Source organism: Hemiscyllium ocellatum, chromosome 26 (assembly GCF_020745735.1).
Source record: "Hemiscyllium ocellatum isolate sHemOce1 chromosome 26, sHemOce1.pat.X.cur, whole genome shotgun sequence".
Classification (NCBI taxonomy): domain Eukaryota; kingdom Metazoa; phylum Chordata; class Chondrichthyes; order Orectolobiformes; family Hemiscylliidae; genus Hemiscyllium; species Hemiscyllium ocellatum.
This window is the reverse complement of record NC_083426.1, coordinates 49896518-49909300: the sequence shown is the minus strand read 5'-3', so window position 1 is coordinate 49909300 and position 12783 is coordinate 49896518. Positions and strand designations below refer to the sequence as shown.

Below are 12783 nucleotides of genomic sequence, written 5' to 3'. Positions count from 1 at the left end.
ATCTCCCCTGATTGACATGTCACTGATTAACCTGGTTGTCAAACACTGATGATATTAACATTTAGAGAGACTACAATAGCTAAATATGGCCCTGACCACTTGTGTGCTTTGTGTAGAACAATCAGAGACTGAAGCATTGTTTATAGTGAGGCTTCTACAACATCCCTTTTCCATCTAGATCACCCCCTCACCATCATGACCAGCAGTCACAGATTTTCCGAGAGAGGCAGGAGAGTTTTTAAAAATCCAAGACAAGTCCAAGAATTATAGAATCAGTCAATAGTTACAGTATACACTCACTAGGACAGTATCTACTATACTTGGAGAAAGAGGACTTCAGCCTGGAATGCCTGTGCCCATTGTCATGACTCGCTGGAGTACTGCGCTTGAAATCAAACCGCACTATGACTGGAATCATCACAAATATGCCAAGATTTAATCAAATTATCCAAAGTTCCAGTTTATCTGATTGACAAACTTAGGTAAAAGCAAAACTCTCACCAGATTTCAGTGATTAACAAGATTGTTACAAACAAATTGTCTTTAACCAATGGTCATTGGGAAACATGAATTGTTATCTTACAACTCTCCAGTTCAGAGTATGACCCTTCTTCAATGCCCCCTTCACAAACAGACACCCAACGACCGACAAGACGTGGATATTAAAGATGAAAGAAGACAAAAATAAATTCCAAGGAAATACAGTTGGTTAGCACCAGTCTGGACCACAGGATGTGATGAGTTACTTTCTTTCTCCTCCTCTCCATTTCTTGCTGACACATGTTTGTTTGCACACTGATGCTGTTCATCTTCACTGTTTTTGAAGCTATTTTATTCCTCCTTTAACAGGGGATTTACACATAAAGGTTTGTGGAAGCCAGCTAGCTATTACTGGGAACTTTCTAGTGCTTTCACACAGGGCAAAGAGAGAGACAGTGAGATGTTTTGATGGAAAGTGGTTGTGTTTCTCACACAAGGCACGGTTATCTGTTCAGGAACCAACTAGAACATTGTTGTCAAAAAACGTTTGCTTTCATTCAGAACTCATTTGCTCTGTGACATCTGCTTTAGCTCTCAATGTTCCAACATCATACAGAATACACAATGCATTCCAGAAAATTGGATTTTCAAACTACCTCCGCACTGTCTCCTTGGTTTAAAGCAGATTTTTTTCTTTTTAGTCCAGAGTCCAAAACTAAAGGATATATAAGGATGAGGGTCTTTACGCAATCTCACCTCCTATTCTGTTTCTGTCTCTGTGTTCTTTTCCAATTCCTTCCTGAATCTTCTGTATTAAAATTAACTGTGGGGCCCTGGCAGCACGGCCTGCAGCAGTTTTGTTTTTGAAGTGCATGCTGGACAGACAGCCTTGATCAGGTGATTTCCTGGTAAAAGAGAATTATGGCATATAAATGAGGCCTTTCGGTCCATTGCACTGGCCTTCAAATGAGCATTCTACCTCCTGCACCTCTCTCACCTTCGCCCTCTAGCGCTGCACACACTACCTTTTCCAGCAACTGCCTCCACCATACTCTCAAACACTGTGACCCAGACCCGAACCACTTGTGGCATGGTGTCTCATCTCATCTTTTCTTCTTTTGCCAACTACTTTCTATTGGTGCCCTCTCGTTCTCGATCTTTTCTAGGGATGAGGAACTTCAGTTTAGTGGGTACATTGGAGATTTTGGAACTGATCTCCTTGGTGCTTACAAGATTTAGCAGAGATTTGGTCAAAATGTTCAAAATGGTAGTGTTTGGACAGAATGGACAGGAAGAAACTTCCCATTTTTTGGAGGGACAAAGAGGACCCAGATTGAAAGTAACCTGAGAAAGAAATGATGGTGATATGAGGAGCAACTTTATCCTCAGAGACTGGTCGGAATCTGGAAAGAATTGCACGAGTGTTGGATTGGGACAGTGCCGAGTAAGTCCTTCAAAGAGAAATGACATCATGATTAACAGAGAAAAGGAGAAAACACTGGGTGAATTGATCCTTCAGAGAGACAGAACAGATAGAATAGGCCAAGTGGTTGTCTCCTGTGTTTAACCATTCAGTGAATTTACTATACAATGCTGAGTGCTCTCTGCCCTATCTGGGGAGGTGATGGCTGAGTGGTTAGACTATAATTGTTAGACTATTAATCGTGAAGCTCAGCTAATGTTCTGGGGATGTGTGTTCAAATCCTGCCATGGCAGCTGGTGAAATTTACATTCAATTTGAAAAATCTGGAGTTATGAAACAGCTGCTGATAATGAAACCGTTGCTGATTCTAAGAAAATCCCATCTGGCTCACGAATGACTTTCTGGGAGGCAAATCTGCTTTCCGTACGTGATCTGGCCTACATGTGACTCCAGAGCCACAGAAATATGGTCAGTTCAAGGGCAACGAGGGATGGTCGATAAATACTGGCCAGCCAATAATGTTCACATCCCGAGAGTAAATAAAAAGAAAATGCATGGTCACCTCCCTCTCCAATACATTAAGGTTTTGTTTACTGCTCATAGCTACAATGCATAGGAATGTTGGAAATAGTTGTTTTGCTTGTTGCCTTGTATCAGGCCCTTTACTGTACGGGAACCAGTCTGCGTTCTGTTGTTGTGAGCTGCAGTGAGAACAATGTTTAACTCTAGTAGAGATGCTGAGCTGCCCAGAAGTTGGAGCAGAGCTGCTCAGAACATTTTCCCCTCTTTCTCTGAGTCTCGCTGTGCTCTGGCTGCTTTCAGTCTGTTTGCTCAGCACTGTCACTGAACAACAACAGCTTAACGTCCACACTCTCAGCCCAGCTGCCTGGCTCAGTCCGTTTGTAAACTGATGCTGGGATCAAAGTGTACGGTCATCCAAGCTGTCAATCATCCATGATGTGGAGATGCCGGTGTTGGACTAGGGTGAACAAAGTTAAAAATCACACTACACCAGGTTATACTCCAACAGGTCTAGTGTGCTTCCAATTAGAGCTGTTGGACTATAACCTGGTGTTGTGTCAATCATCCAGAAAGACTGAGGTTCCACGGTGTGCAACACGAAGGGGAACTTTTCACAGCTCTGTGAGCACCAGCAATGCTGTTCGATCACCTCACCAAACAACTGGGCAAACCGAGGCAGGGCCCCTGGGGATGGATGGTGAAAAAGTTCTGCGAGAGGAGGAATAGATTTTTGGAGGTGAATGCTGTCAAACTGTGTGACATTCAGCCTGAGAGTGTGGTGCTGGAACTGGGCTTTGGACCAGGGCTCGGTCTGCAGGAAGCTGCTAAACGCCTTACGCTGCCGAAGGGCAAGCTCTATGGGCTGGATTACTCTGAATACATGTACCGTGTAGCCAGCAGGAGGTTGCAGCCTGATATTCAGACCAGGAAGGTAACATTGCTTCACGGCAGTGTGGAACATATCCCTCTGGAAGACAACGTGGTGGACAGAGTATTTCACTGCAACTGTTACTACTACTGGCCTGATCTGCAATCTGGATGCAGAGAGATTTACCGAGTTATGAAACCAGGTAAAGTGTTGTGCTGGTCAATTCTGAAAAATCTTCGAGTAAAAAATGAGGTCTGCAGATGCTGGAGATCACAGCTGCAAATGTGTTGCTGGTCAAAGCACAGCAGGCCAGGCAGCATCTCAGGAATAGAGAATTCGACGTTTTGAGCATAAGCCCATCCTGATGAAGGGCTTATGCTCGAAACGTCGAATTCTCTATTCCTGAGATGCTGCCTGGCCTGCTGTGCTTTGACCAGCAACACATTTGCAGCAATTCTGAAAAATCCTAAACCTCAAGGGAAATGCAGTCTGGATGGAATGGTGGGGTCACATATCAACTAATCTCCCCTGATTGACATGTCACTGATTATCCTGGTTGTCAAACGCTGATGAAATGAACATTTAGAGAGACTACAATAGTTAAACATGGCCCTGACCACTTGTCTGCTTTGTGTAGAACAATCAGGGACTGAAGCATTATTTATAGTGAGGCTTCTGCAACACCCCTTTTCCATCCAGATCACCCCCTCACCATATTGACCTGCAGTCACAGATTTTCCTAGAGAAACAGGTGAGTTTTTAAAAGTCCAAGACAAGTCCAAGAATTATAGAATCAGTCAATAGTTACAGTATACATTCAATAGGACAGTACCTACAATACTTAGAGAAGGAAGACCTCAGCCTGTAAGGCCTGTACCCATTGTCATGACTGACCGGGGTATTTTGCTGGAAATCAAACCCCACTATTACTGGAATTTGTCCTTTCACTGTTTTTGAAGATATTTTATTCCTTCTTTAACGGGGGTTCACACATAAAAGTATATGGAAGCCACTAGCTATTATTCAGAACTTTCTAGTACCTTCATGCAGGTAAGAGAGACCGTGAGATTTTTTTGATGCTTCCTCTTTGCTGGCCAGGTGGTTCTGTTCCCCACACACGGCATGGTTATCTGGTCAGGAACCAATCAGAACATTGTTGTCACTATGCCTCGGGGAGGAGAGGGAATGAGAGGAGTATCCTTTGTGGTATCCTCAGCCTTTGCAGGAATTAGACCATAGCAACTGACTGCAGATAAAATGGGACCTGGTTTGACTCCTTCCTTGACTATCCCGCCCTGTAGTGTCGGGGGAACTGTGTTCATTTCAGCTACGCCTTACATGTCTGTGGAGCTGGGATCAGAATTCCCAGCTAGAAATACAGAGCTCAGTATTAATGGAAGAGAAAATCCTGACAGTGGGTGCCACTCTCGGGAATATTCAGACCAATGTGCTGTAAACTGTGCAGCCCTGGCAGCACTCCCTGCAGCTTTCTTTGTGTTTTGAACAACATGCTTCCATGACAACCTGTTCAGGTGATACCTGGTTAAAGCAAATGTTGGGACCTCTCAGAATTATTACAGCACAATAGGAGGCTATTCAGCCCATTTCACTCACCCTCCAAATGAACATTTTATTTTGTGCTCCTCTCTTGCCTTCTCCCTTTAACCTTTCCAGTGACTGTCCCATTTTTGTTTTGAACGCCTTGGTATAAGTCCCCTGCGCTCTCAGACTCTGACCCAGACCCTAACTACTTGTTGTATGGAAAATGTTTATACTAGTGTCATTTTTGCTTCTTTTACCAACTGCTTTCAATTGGTGCCATCTCATTCTCGATCTTTTCACAAATGGAAACCTTTTTCTCCCTGTTTACTCTGACCAGACCCATTGTGATTTTGAATATTTTGGATCTACTCTCACTCGATTTTTCATAACTTCTTCATAACACATGCAGCTGGAAGTTGGTGTAATTAGCAGGAATTATTTCCAAGTCTGCCTGACTGAGGAGATAACATTTAGTTACTGGGTGGCAATGTGCCAAAAAGGGTCTCCTTTTTTGGTGGGAATTGGAATCTCCTGCCCAGAGATCTTCCAGTGTCTGAATGCAGATTGCCAGAAGCTGACCCATGATCGTCATTTAAAACTGTGAGCTGAAATACCGCGCTCCACTGAAGGAACGTCTCAGGTTTCTGAACCAGTAGCAATCTGTTGAAAGCTGCTTGACGTATTGAAATCTCCTGAATTCTGAGGTGTCAGCGTGCACATGTATAGTGAACTTATTCCAGTGAGCTGGTAGGGAGAGACAACAGGTGGCACATACCCAAAGGCCAGTACTTCCCCACCCCCAACATCCCACACCCTTCTGATCACAATCCCGATTCTTCCAGAGTTTAATAATCAAGCCAGAAGGCAGAATATTTGCTCCCCACCCAACCACCCCAGAGGGAATGAGGGCAATAGCTATAAATTATCCTACTGGCTGACATGCCAATTCAGCCTCTGGGCCACTCTTTCACATGTGGGTAGCTCATTAACAATAGCCAGTTCAAGGAAGCAACTTTCTAGCAGGAGTCAGTTTAGGTGCCTGGAGGTGGTCATCCGATGGGTCAGCAATCCAGGGTGGTCTCTCCCAGACACTTCCCCCTACTCCCTGAGTACAGGAGCAGCCATGAGCCATCTTGGAAGGAGACTCCAACCTCCCCCATCTTCTACTCATCACTGGTGGCCTGTTTGCTGAATCTTTTTTTCATCAGATTTTGATACATTTGCAGAGAGGAATCTCCATCTTGAATCCCTCTCTCTTTTGCTTACCTTCCCTTACAACCTGCTGCACCTCCCTTGCTGGAAACCTTCTGATTGGCCCTCCTTGTTTCAGGGCACATCCAATTTTGATGGTCAGGGAACAAAAGCCCAAGTGAGTTAGGAAAATCCACAGTATTTTGATTCCACTGGTGCAGTTGATTTTTCACTAGAAGGTCTTGATATTGAGATTCTTCTTCACCTAAATCCAAGAAACAACCTATCAGAAAATTGAGTATTTATCCTTTATTTGACAGGGGGACTGATGGTCACCACCTTAAGCCTGGAAATTCTAAGGAAGATTATTGCTGCTGGATTCTTGAAGAATACAAAATGGCCACCTGAACCGTACATGGCTACTCTCCGTGACACGGGATTTGTTGACGTGTGTATGGAGCACCATCAAGATCAAGGGAAACCCTTTCAGGCTATCTTTGCTAGAGCAAATAAGCTGTGAATGTGCTGTCATCTCTGATGCCTCACTAACTCAATAATTTGGGTTTACTGAGCTATTATATAACCCATTTGTAATATTTGTTGATAAAATTGGAAGACACCACTTCATTGAACGTAGAAGCGTACAGCACAGTATAGATTCTTCGGCCTTTGATATTGTGCCAGCATTTTATTCTATTCTAAAGTCAGACTAACCTGCATTCCCTTCATTGTATTAACTTCCATGTGTCGATCCAAGAGTCACTTAAACGTCCACAATATATTTGACCCTAGTACCAGTGCATTTAACGGACCCACCAGTTTCAGCACATTAGCGGCATGGCATTCTAACCAGAACTCCATCAATAAACACATCGATTTAGATCCCATCTACATTCCCTTGTATTGTAGGTGAGGAAGGGCATCAAAGATAGCAAATTTAGCAGTAGGTTTTAATTGTGGAGGAATGGAATCAAAAAGTAGGGAAATTGTAGTTAATCTGTATTGAATCTTAGTTCGACCATACTTATAGTTCTGGTCATTATGTCATCAAAAGGTGGTAGAGGGAAAGGCAAGGGTACAGGAAAGGTCTTGCAAGGGTGATACCAGGAATGCATGCATTTCAAAGTCTCTATTTTCTTGAAAACTAGAAGAGACTTTTAAAATTGTGAAAGGATTTGAGAGAGTGAATCCAACTGGAGCATGTCCAATTGTGGAGAAAAGCATAACTAGAGGCCACGAGGGAATTCAGAAGTAACTTTCCACAGATTGGTCAGAACATGAAACTCACGACCTGAGACCGATTGAAATTTATAGTAAAGATGCATTTAAGAAGAAGTGAGACAGGACTGTGGGGAGAAGGGAATAAACAGGAACAATAACATGTTCAGATCATATAAAGTGGGAGAAGGCTTGAGTGGATAGCAACTGGTTGGGACATATGTGTTTTTCTGTGCCGTAACATGTTATAACTTTAGCCACCTTATTAATAATGACAATAAATGGATTTATGTAAATGTTGTTCTGAGATTTTTTTTTTGAATGCATACTAATCCTTTGATTTTAATGGTTATGTTGTAACCAGTTGGTTGTAAGCAATTGTGTTGGATGGCAATGAGACTTATCAGATTTGTTTATTGAGAACACTCGTCCAATCTCTCTGGATGTGAGTCGTGTGATTCGAACAAAGGGTGAGGGGTTTTGAGACATTTTGAGTTCCATTCTCTGAATGGAATCCTCAGTAATGAAAAGCAAAAGGTTGGCCATTCCTTGAAGGTAATGGGCTTTATCTACTTTAGTTTGCACACCTATCTCTGAGACAGAAGGTTCTGGTTTCAAGTCTTCCTTCAGCAATGTGAACACTAAATCTAGGTGAAACCTATATGCAGTATTGAGGGAGTGTCGAACTGTGAGAAATGTTGCTTTTCAGGTGAGATGTTAAACTGAGGCATTGTCTGCCCTTGCGGGTAGACACATGAATTAAGTTTGGCTGGAACGCCATTTTAATTTGCTAGGCTATTCTGCAAGGTTACACCTGATCCAATTTTAATCACAATTCCACTTTCCCACCTATGCTGATAAATTTTCACTCCATAAAAATAATTTAAAAACTGCAGATACTGGAAATCTGAAACAAAAAAAAATTGCTGGCAAAACTCAGCAGGTCTGGCAGTATCTGGGCAGAGAAAGCAAAATTAATGTTTTAGGTCCAGTGACTCTTCTTCAGAGCTAATGGAAGCTAGGAAAAAGGTTTTTATGTAAATAGAGGGGAGGGGCTAAGGATTGAAGAGTCGGTGAAGATGGAGCCCAAGGAGAGAGAAAAGCAGTTGGACAGTCAAAGGAATAGATAACAGTCAACCAAGGAGAGTTAATAGCTGTTAATGGGGACTATTAGTGACAAAAATGGATAATGTGTCATAGCAGACAATGTGATTAAAAGACCTGATATGTGGGGTTTGGAGAAGCGTGCTCAACCCTTATAGTTGTTGAACTCAATACAGAGTCCAAAAGGCTGTAGAATTCCCAAGCAGAAAATGAGGTGCTGCTCTTCCAGCTTGTGCTGAACTTGAGTGGAGCACAGCAGCAAACCTGAGACAGAGGATGGCCAGGGAATATAGGGATGTGTTGGAACGGCAGGCAACTGGAAACTCTGGCTCTCTTTTGCTGACAGAATGTAGGTGTTCTGCAAAGCAGTCCCACAGTCTAGTCTTCATTTCCCCAATGTAAAGGAGACCACATTGTGAGCAGGAAATACAGTAGACTAGATTGAAGTGCAGGGAAAGTGCTGCTTCATCAGGAAAGTGTGTTTGGACCCTTGGATACTGAGGAGGGTGAAAATAAGCTGGCAGTTGTTACACCATCTGCGGTTGCAGAAGGAGGTGCACTGGGACTGTGGGGAGGTCTTGGGAGTGAAGGAGGAGTGAGTCAAGATGTCCTGGGGGGAACAGTCCTTGTGGAAAGCTGATAAGGGAGAGGAGGGCAGGGGAATAGTTGTCTGGTGATGGCATCCTGCTGGAAATGGCAGCTAATGATTCTTTCCTCATCAAGGCTATCTAGCTCTGCCTTCAAAGTATTTAAAAATAATACCTCCGTCACCATTTGAAGAAGAGAGTTCCAAAGTTTCACAACTCTGTGAGAGGGGAAAAATTCTCCCTCTCTGCCTGAAATGGAGAAACTTTTTTTTATTTTCAAACAGTAACCCCTAGTTCTAGATTCTCTCACCAGAGAGTTTGACAGGGCTTCGAAGAACACACATAATCTGTCTCGAGTCTCGGCCAACATTTATCCCATCAGCACTTTAACTAAAACAGATAACTTGATCATCATCACAACTTGACTTGTGGAACTTGTGAAAGCTTCAGGCACAACATCTAATTTTCTCCTTCGGCAATTTACAGCATCACGGTCTCAATATTGAATTCAATACAAACCACATTATGTTTCTTATCCATTTTTCTTGCATTCTCTTCCCATCCTGACAGCCTTGTTTGTGCCTTACTTACTTTGCTCTTCATAGAAAGAACCCATTCTCTCCCCCTTTTACATTTTCATTTGCGCCCATTTTACATTTCTTTCTCTTTCTCCACCATTAACAACCCCTTGTTCTTTTGCACTGGGTCTGTTCCTCTGTCAGATGCATGTGTAAAATAATTCCCACAGCTTTCAGTTCTGAAGAAGAGTCAGACTGCACTCGAAACATTTTTATTCTCTCCACAGATGCTACCTGACCTGATGAGTTCCTCCAGCACTGTACGCATATTGACTGCTGTGTCCACCACATTACAACAATGATGACACTTCAAATGTGTTTAATTCAAAAGCATTTGGGTGTTTCGGTCACAAAAGGCACTATATAAATGCAAGTGCTTTCTTATCTCAGTATAGCAATTGAAGAGAACATCATGATTGCTGAACAGAGAAACAACTCAGAAGTGCGATGTTGTTGCCAGTTCAGAAGAATTCCAGGAAATTGTAAGGACGGAAGAACAGTTTCAGGGTCTTCAATGGGGTGATGTCTGTGCCCACCCAGATATTTAGAGAACAAAGTCCACAATACAACAGGAATCACTTTACAATATTTGACAAATTTATCAAACCCAATTGCAGCTCCATTTTGGCTCCCTCTTCAGAAATATACAGCATATATAATTTATTGGGACCTTCTGTATTTCACCGAAATAGAGAAAAAATATGCATAATTTATCTGGTAGACTGCTGTCTTCTGGACACTAAAAACTTTGAATATTTTGTAGTTGTACCTATCCAGTCAAGTGGAGTTTTCTATCAGATTAGCTGGCGTCTTGTTGGTGACGGAAGGGCTTTGAGGTGTCAGGGTTAACCACTCATCCCAGAATAGTACGCACTTACAAAACTCAGAGCATAATGTGCAACACTACATGTGATTCCACAATTGGACAAAATTTACTGCATGAGTGTGCAGTGAATTATACTGGCAAGTTTGGGATTGTCAGGTTTTCAGAGTGGTGCACCTTTGTGTACTGATAGCTACAAATACTAATGCATAGGACCCCATGGTCACAGACAGAACATGCACACCCACTGCACCTGTTTCTGTGCGACAAAATAGGCAACAGCCATTGTCTGGTACATTTCTGGGTCAATGCCTTGAGCAGTTAGGTTCAACCTGCCTTGTTTGAAATTTAAACAAAGTTTGACAATGAGCTGTCATTCCTTAACTGTAGTATTCTACATGACAACCCCCTCGACCAATCAGAATCCAGTTGCAAACCAATCAGCACCCTTTCCTCATACAGGATAAATGTTGCTGTCCCTTTAACATTGCATGTGTACTGTGAGGAGGGCAATTGAAAAGCTTCGACAAAATATATCTTTTTCAGCAGTTCTCACATTGTGTGCTACCAAATGATTATTTTATATGTTCCATTTTTATACTGTATTTATTGATTGTCTCTAAACATGTAATGACTTCTGGTTACCTATTTTATTTGTATCACCATGTGCACCATTATTAAGGATGGTCACACCTACCTGACCCTTATGTGTCACTGGACCAGACCTCATGTTGATCATGCCATTTATAAATGCATCACTAATTCCATGGTTCCTCCATCAAACTTTGTCACGGTGGCTCAGTGGTTAGCACTGCTATCTCACGGTGCCAGGGACCCGAGTTCAATTTCCGCCGTGGGCAACTGTGTGTGTGGATTTTGCACATTCTCCCCGTGTCTGCGTGGGTTTCCTCTGGGTGCTGTGGTTTCCTCCCACAGTCCAAAGATGTGCAGGTTAGGTGAATTGGCCATGGTACATTGCCTGTAGTGTTAGATGCACTAGTGAGGGAAATGGATCTGCGTAGGTTACTCATCGGAGTGTTGGTGTGGCTTGTTGGGCCGAAGGGCCTGTTTCCATGCTGTAGGGAATCTAATCTAATCTAAAAATAAACTGTCTCCCTTGCATAACAGAGTCTTGTGTCTGGCAGTGGCATTGCTGATGTAGCTTAGCCCTCCCTACCAGAAATGTCATATTTAACCTGCTGTGGAGTTTTCCCCCAGTTAGAACTTTGCTGGAGCGATCCCTATAGTTGCGTGAGGGGTGATCATCTAATCAAATAGGAACTGGGACAGTTTGGTATCAAATGAAGCTGTAGGCTGTTTCTTATGGCTGCCTTCAAAGTTTGGACTGCTCTTTCCGGCACACCATTCGCTGATGGTTGGTATGGAGCTATCCTTATATAACGAATACCACTTGACTTTAGGAAATGCTCAAATTCTATGCTGTCAAACAATGGCCTGTTGTCTGTGACCAATATCTCTAATGCTGTATGTATTGCAAAAGATACGCTCGGTTTTTGGAATGTTGACCCTGTGTTTGATGAATGACCTTTATGCATGTCCAGCTACTTTGAGTAGGCATCTACAATGACAAAGAACATTGTGCCCATGAAATTGCCTACATAGTCAATGCATGATCGAGACCAGGGTTTACCCAACCATTATACAAATGTGGGGAACTGCTGGTGATAAGTTTTGTCCTTTTTGGCACTTTGGACACTGCCTCAAAACACAGCTAACTCTGCGTCCAACTCTGGCGACCTGATATTACATCTTGCCAACATTTTAGAAACCCCTGGATGATCCTGGTGGAGTTCAGCAAGTATCTGCTGGTGACCTTTGCTCGGGTCAATCACTCTTGCTCCCATAAGAATATGCCGTCCTCTCCTGTGATCTGGGCTCGCCAGATCCAGAAAGGTTTCAATTCATGTTGTATCGATCTTTTGTTTCCCCCATCACCACCAGCTGTTTCACTTTTGTCAGGACTGGATCTTTCTGCATCCAAAGACTGATATTGGCAGCTGTGACTGGACGTTTGTCCCAAAAATTTGAAACTATTACAGACTCTTCCACTGGTAGTACCATCACTGGTGTAACTGCTAGTGGGAGACGCACAGACAGTGTTCCAACTTGAAATTATACACACTTAGTAATAGAACCCAACACTGAATTTGACCTGAAACTAAGGGCAGCACTGCTTTGTCCTTTCTACGTAGACATAGCTGGTGTTTGTTGAACTTCCTGACTTCAAATATGACTGCCAAACTTTCCTTCTGTATTTGGGCGTATTTACACTCTGCATCAGCCAAAGTGCTGCATTCATATGCTATTTGGCATCCCTCTCTACTGGGCCACCTATGAGCTAACACTTCCCAATGCTGTATGGGGAGGCATTGTATGTCAAGACCAGATCCTGCTTGGGATCATAGTGTGCCAAACCATAGAGGATA

At 42.9% G+C, this 12783-nt stretch overlaps 1 protein-coding gene across 1 annotated transcript; it reads left to right on the top strand.

Annotated features, from left to right (window-relative positions):
* The first annotated feature begins 3059 nt into the window (after positions 1-3059).
* LOC132828265 (uncharacterized methyltransferase YdaC-like) lies at positions 3060-6546 on the top strand. Its single transcript, XM_060845239.1, has 2 exons — positions 3060-3495; positions 6347-6546. The coding sequence occupies exons 1-2, from the start codon at positions 3060-3062 to the stop codon at positions 6544-6546; spliced, it is 636 nt and encodes a 211-aa protein (XP_060701222.1).
* Positions 6547-12783: the final 6237 nt, after the last annotated feature.

Coding starts and splice junctions, on each gene's coding strand:
- LOC132828265 (XM_060845239.1), top strand. CDS start 3,060: ATGCTGTTCGATCACCTCACCAAACAACTGGGCAAACCGAGGCAGGGC. Junction 3,496..6,346: donor TTACCGAGTTATGAAACCAG/GTAAAGTGTTGT, acceptor TTTATTTGACAG/GGGGACTGATGGTCACCACC.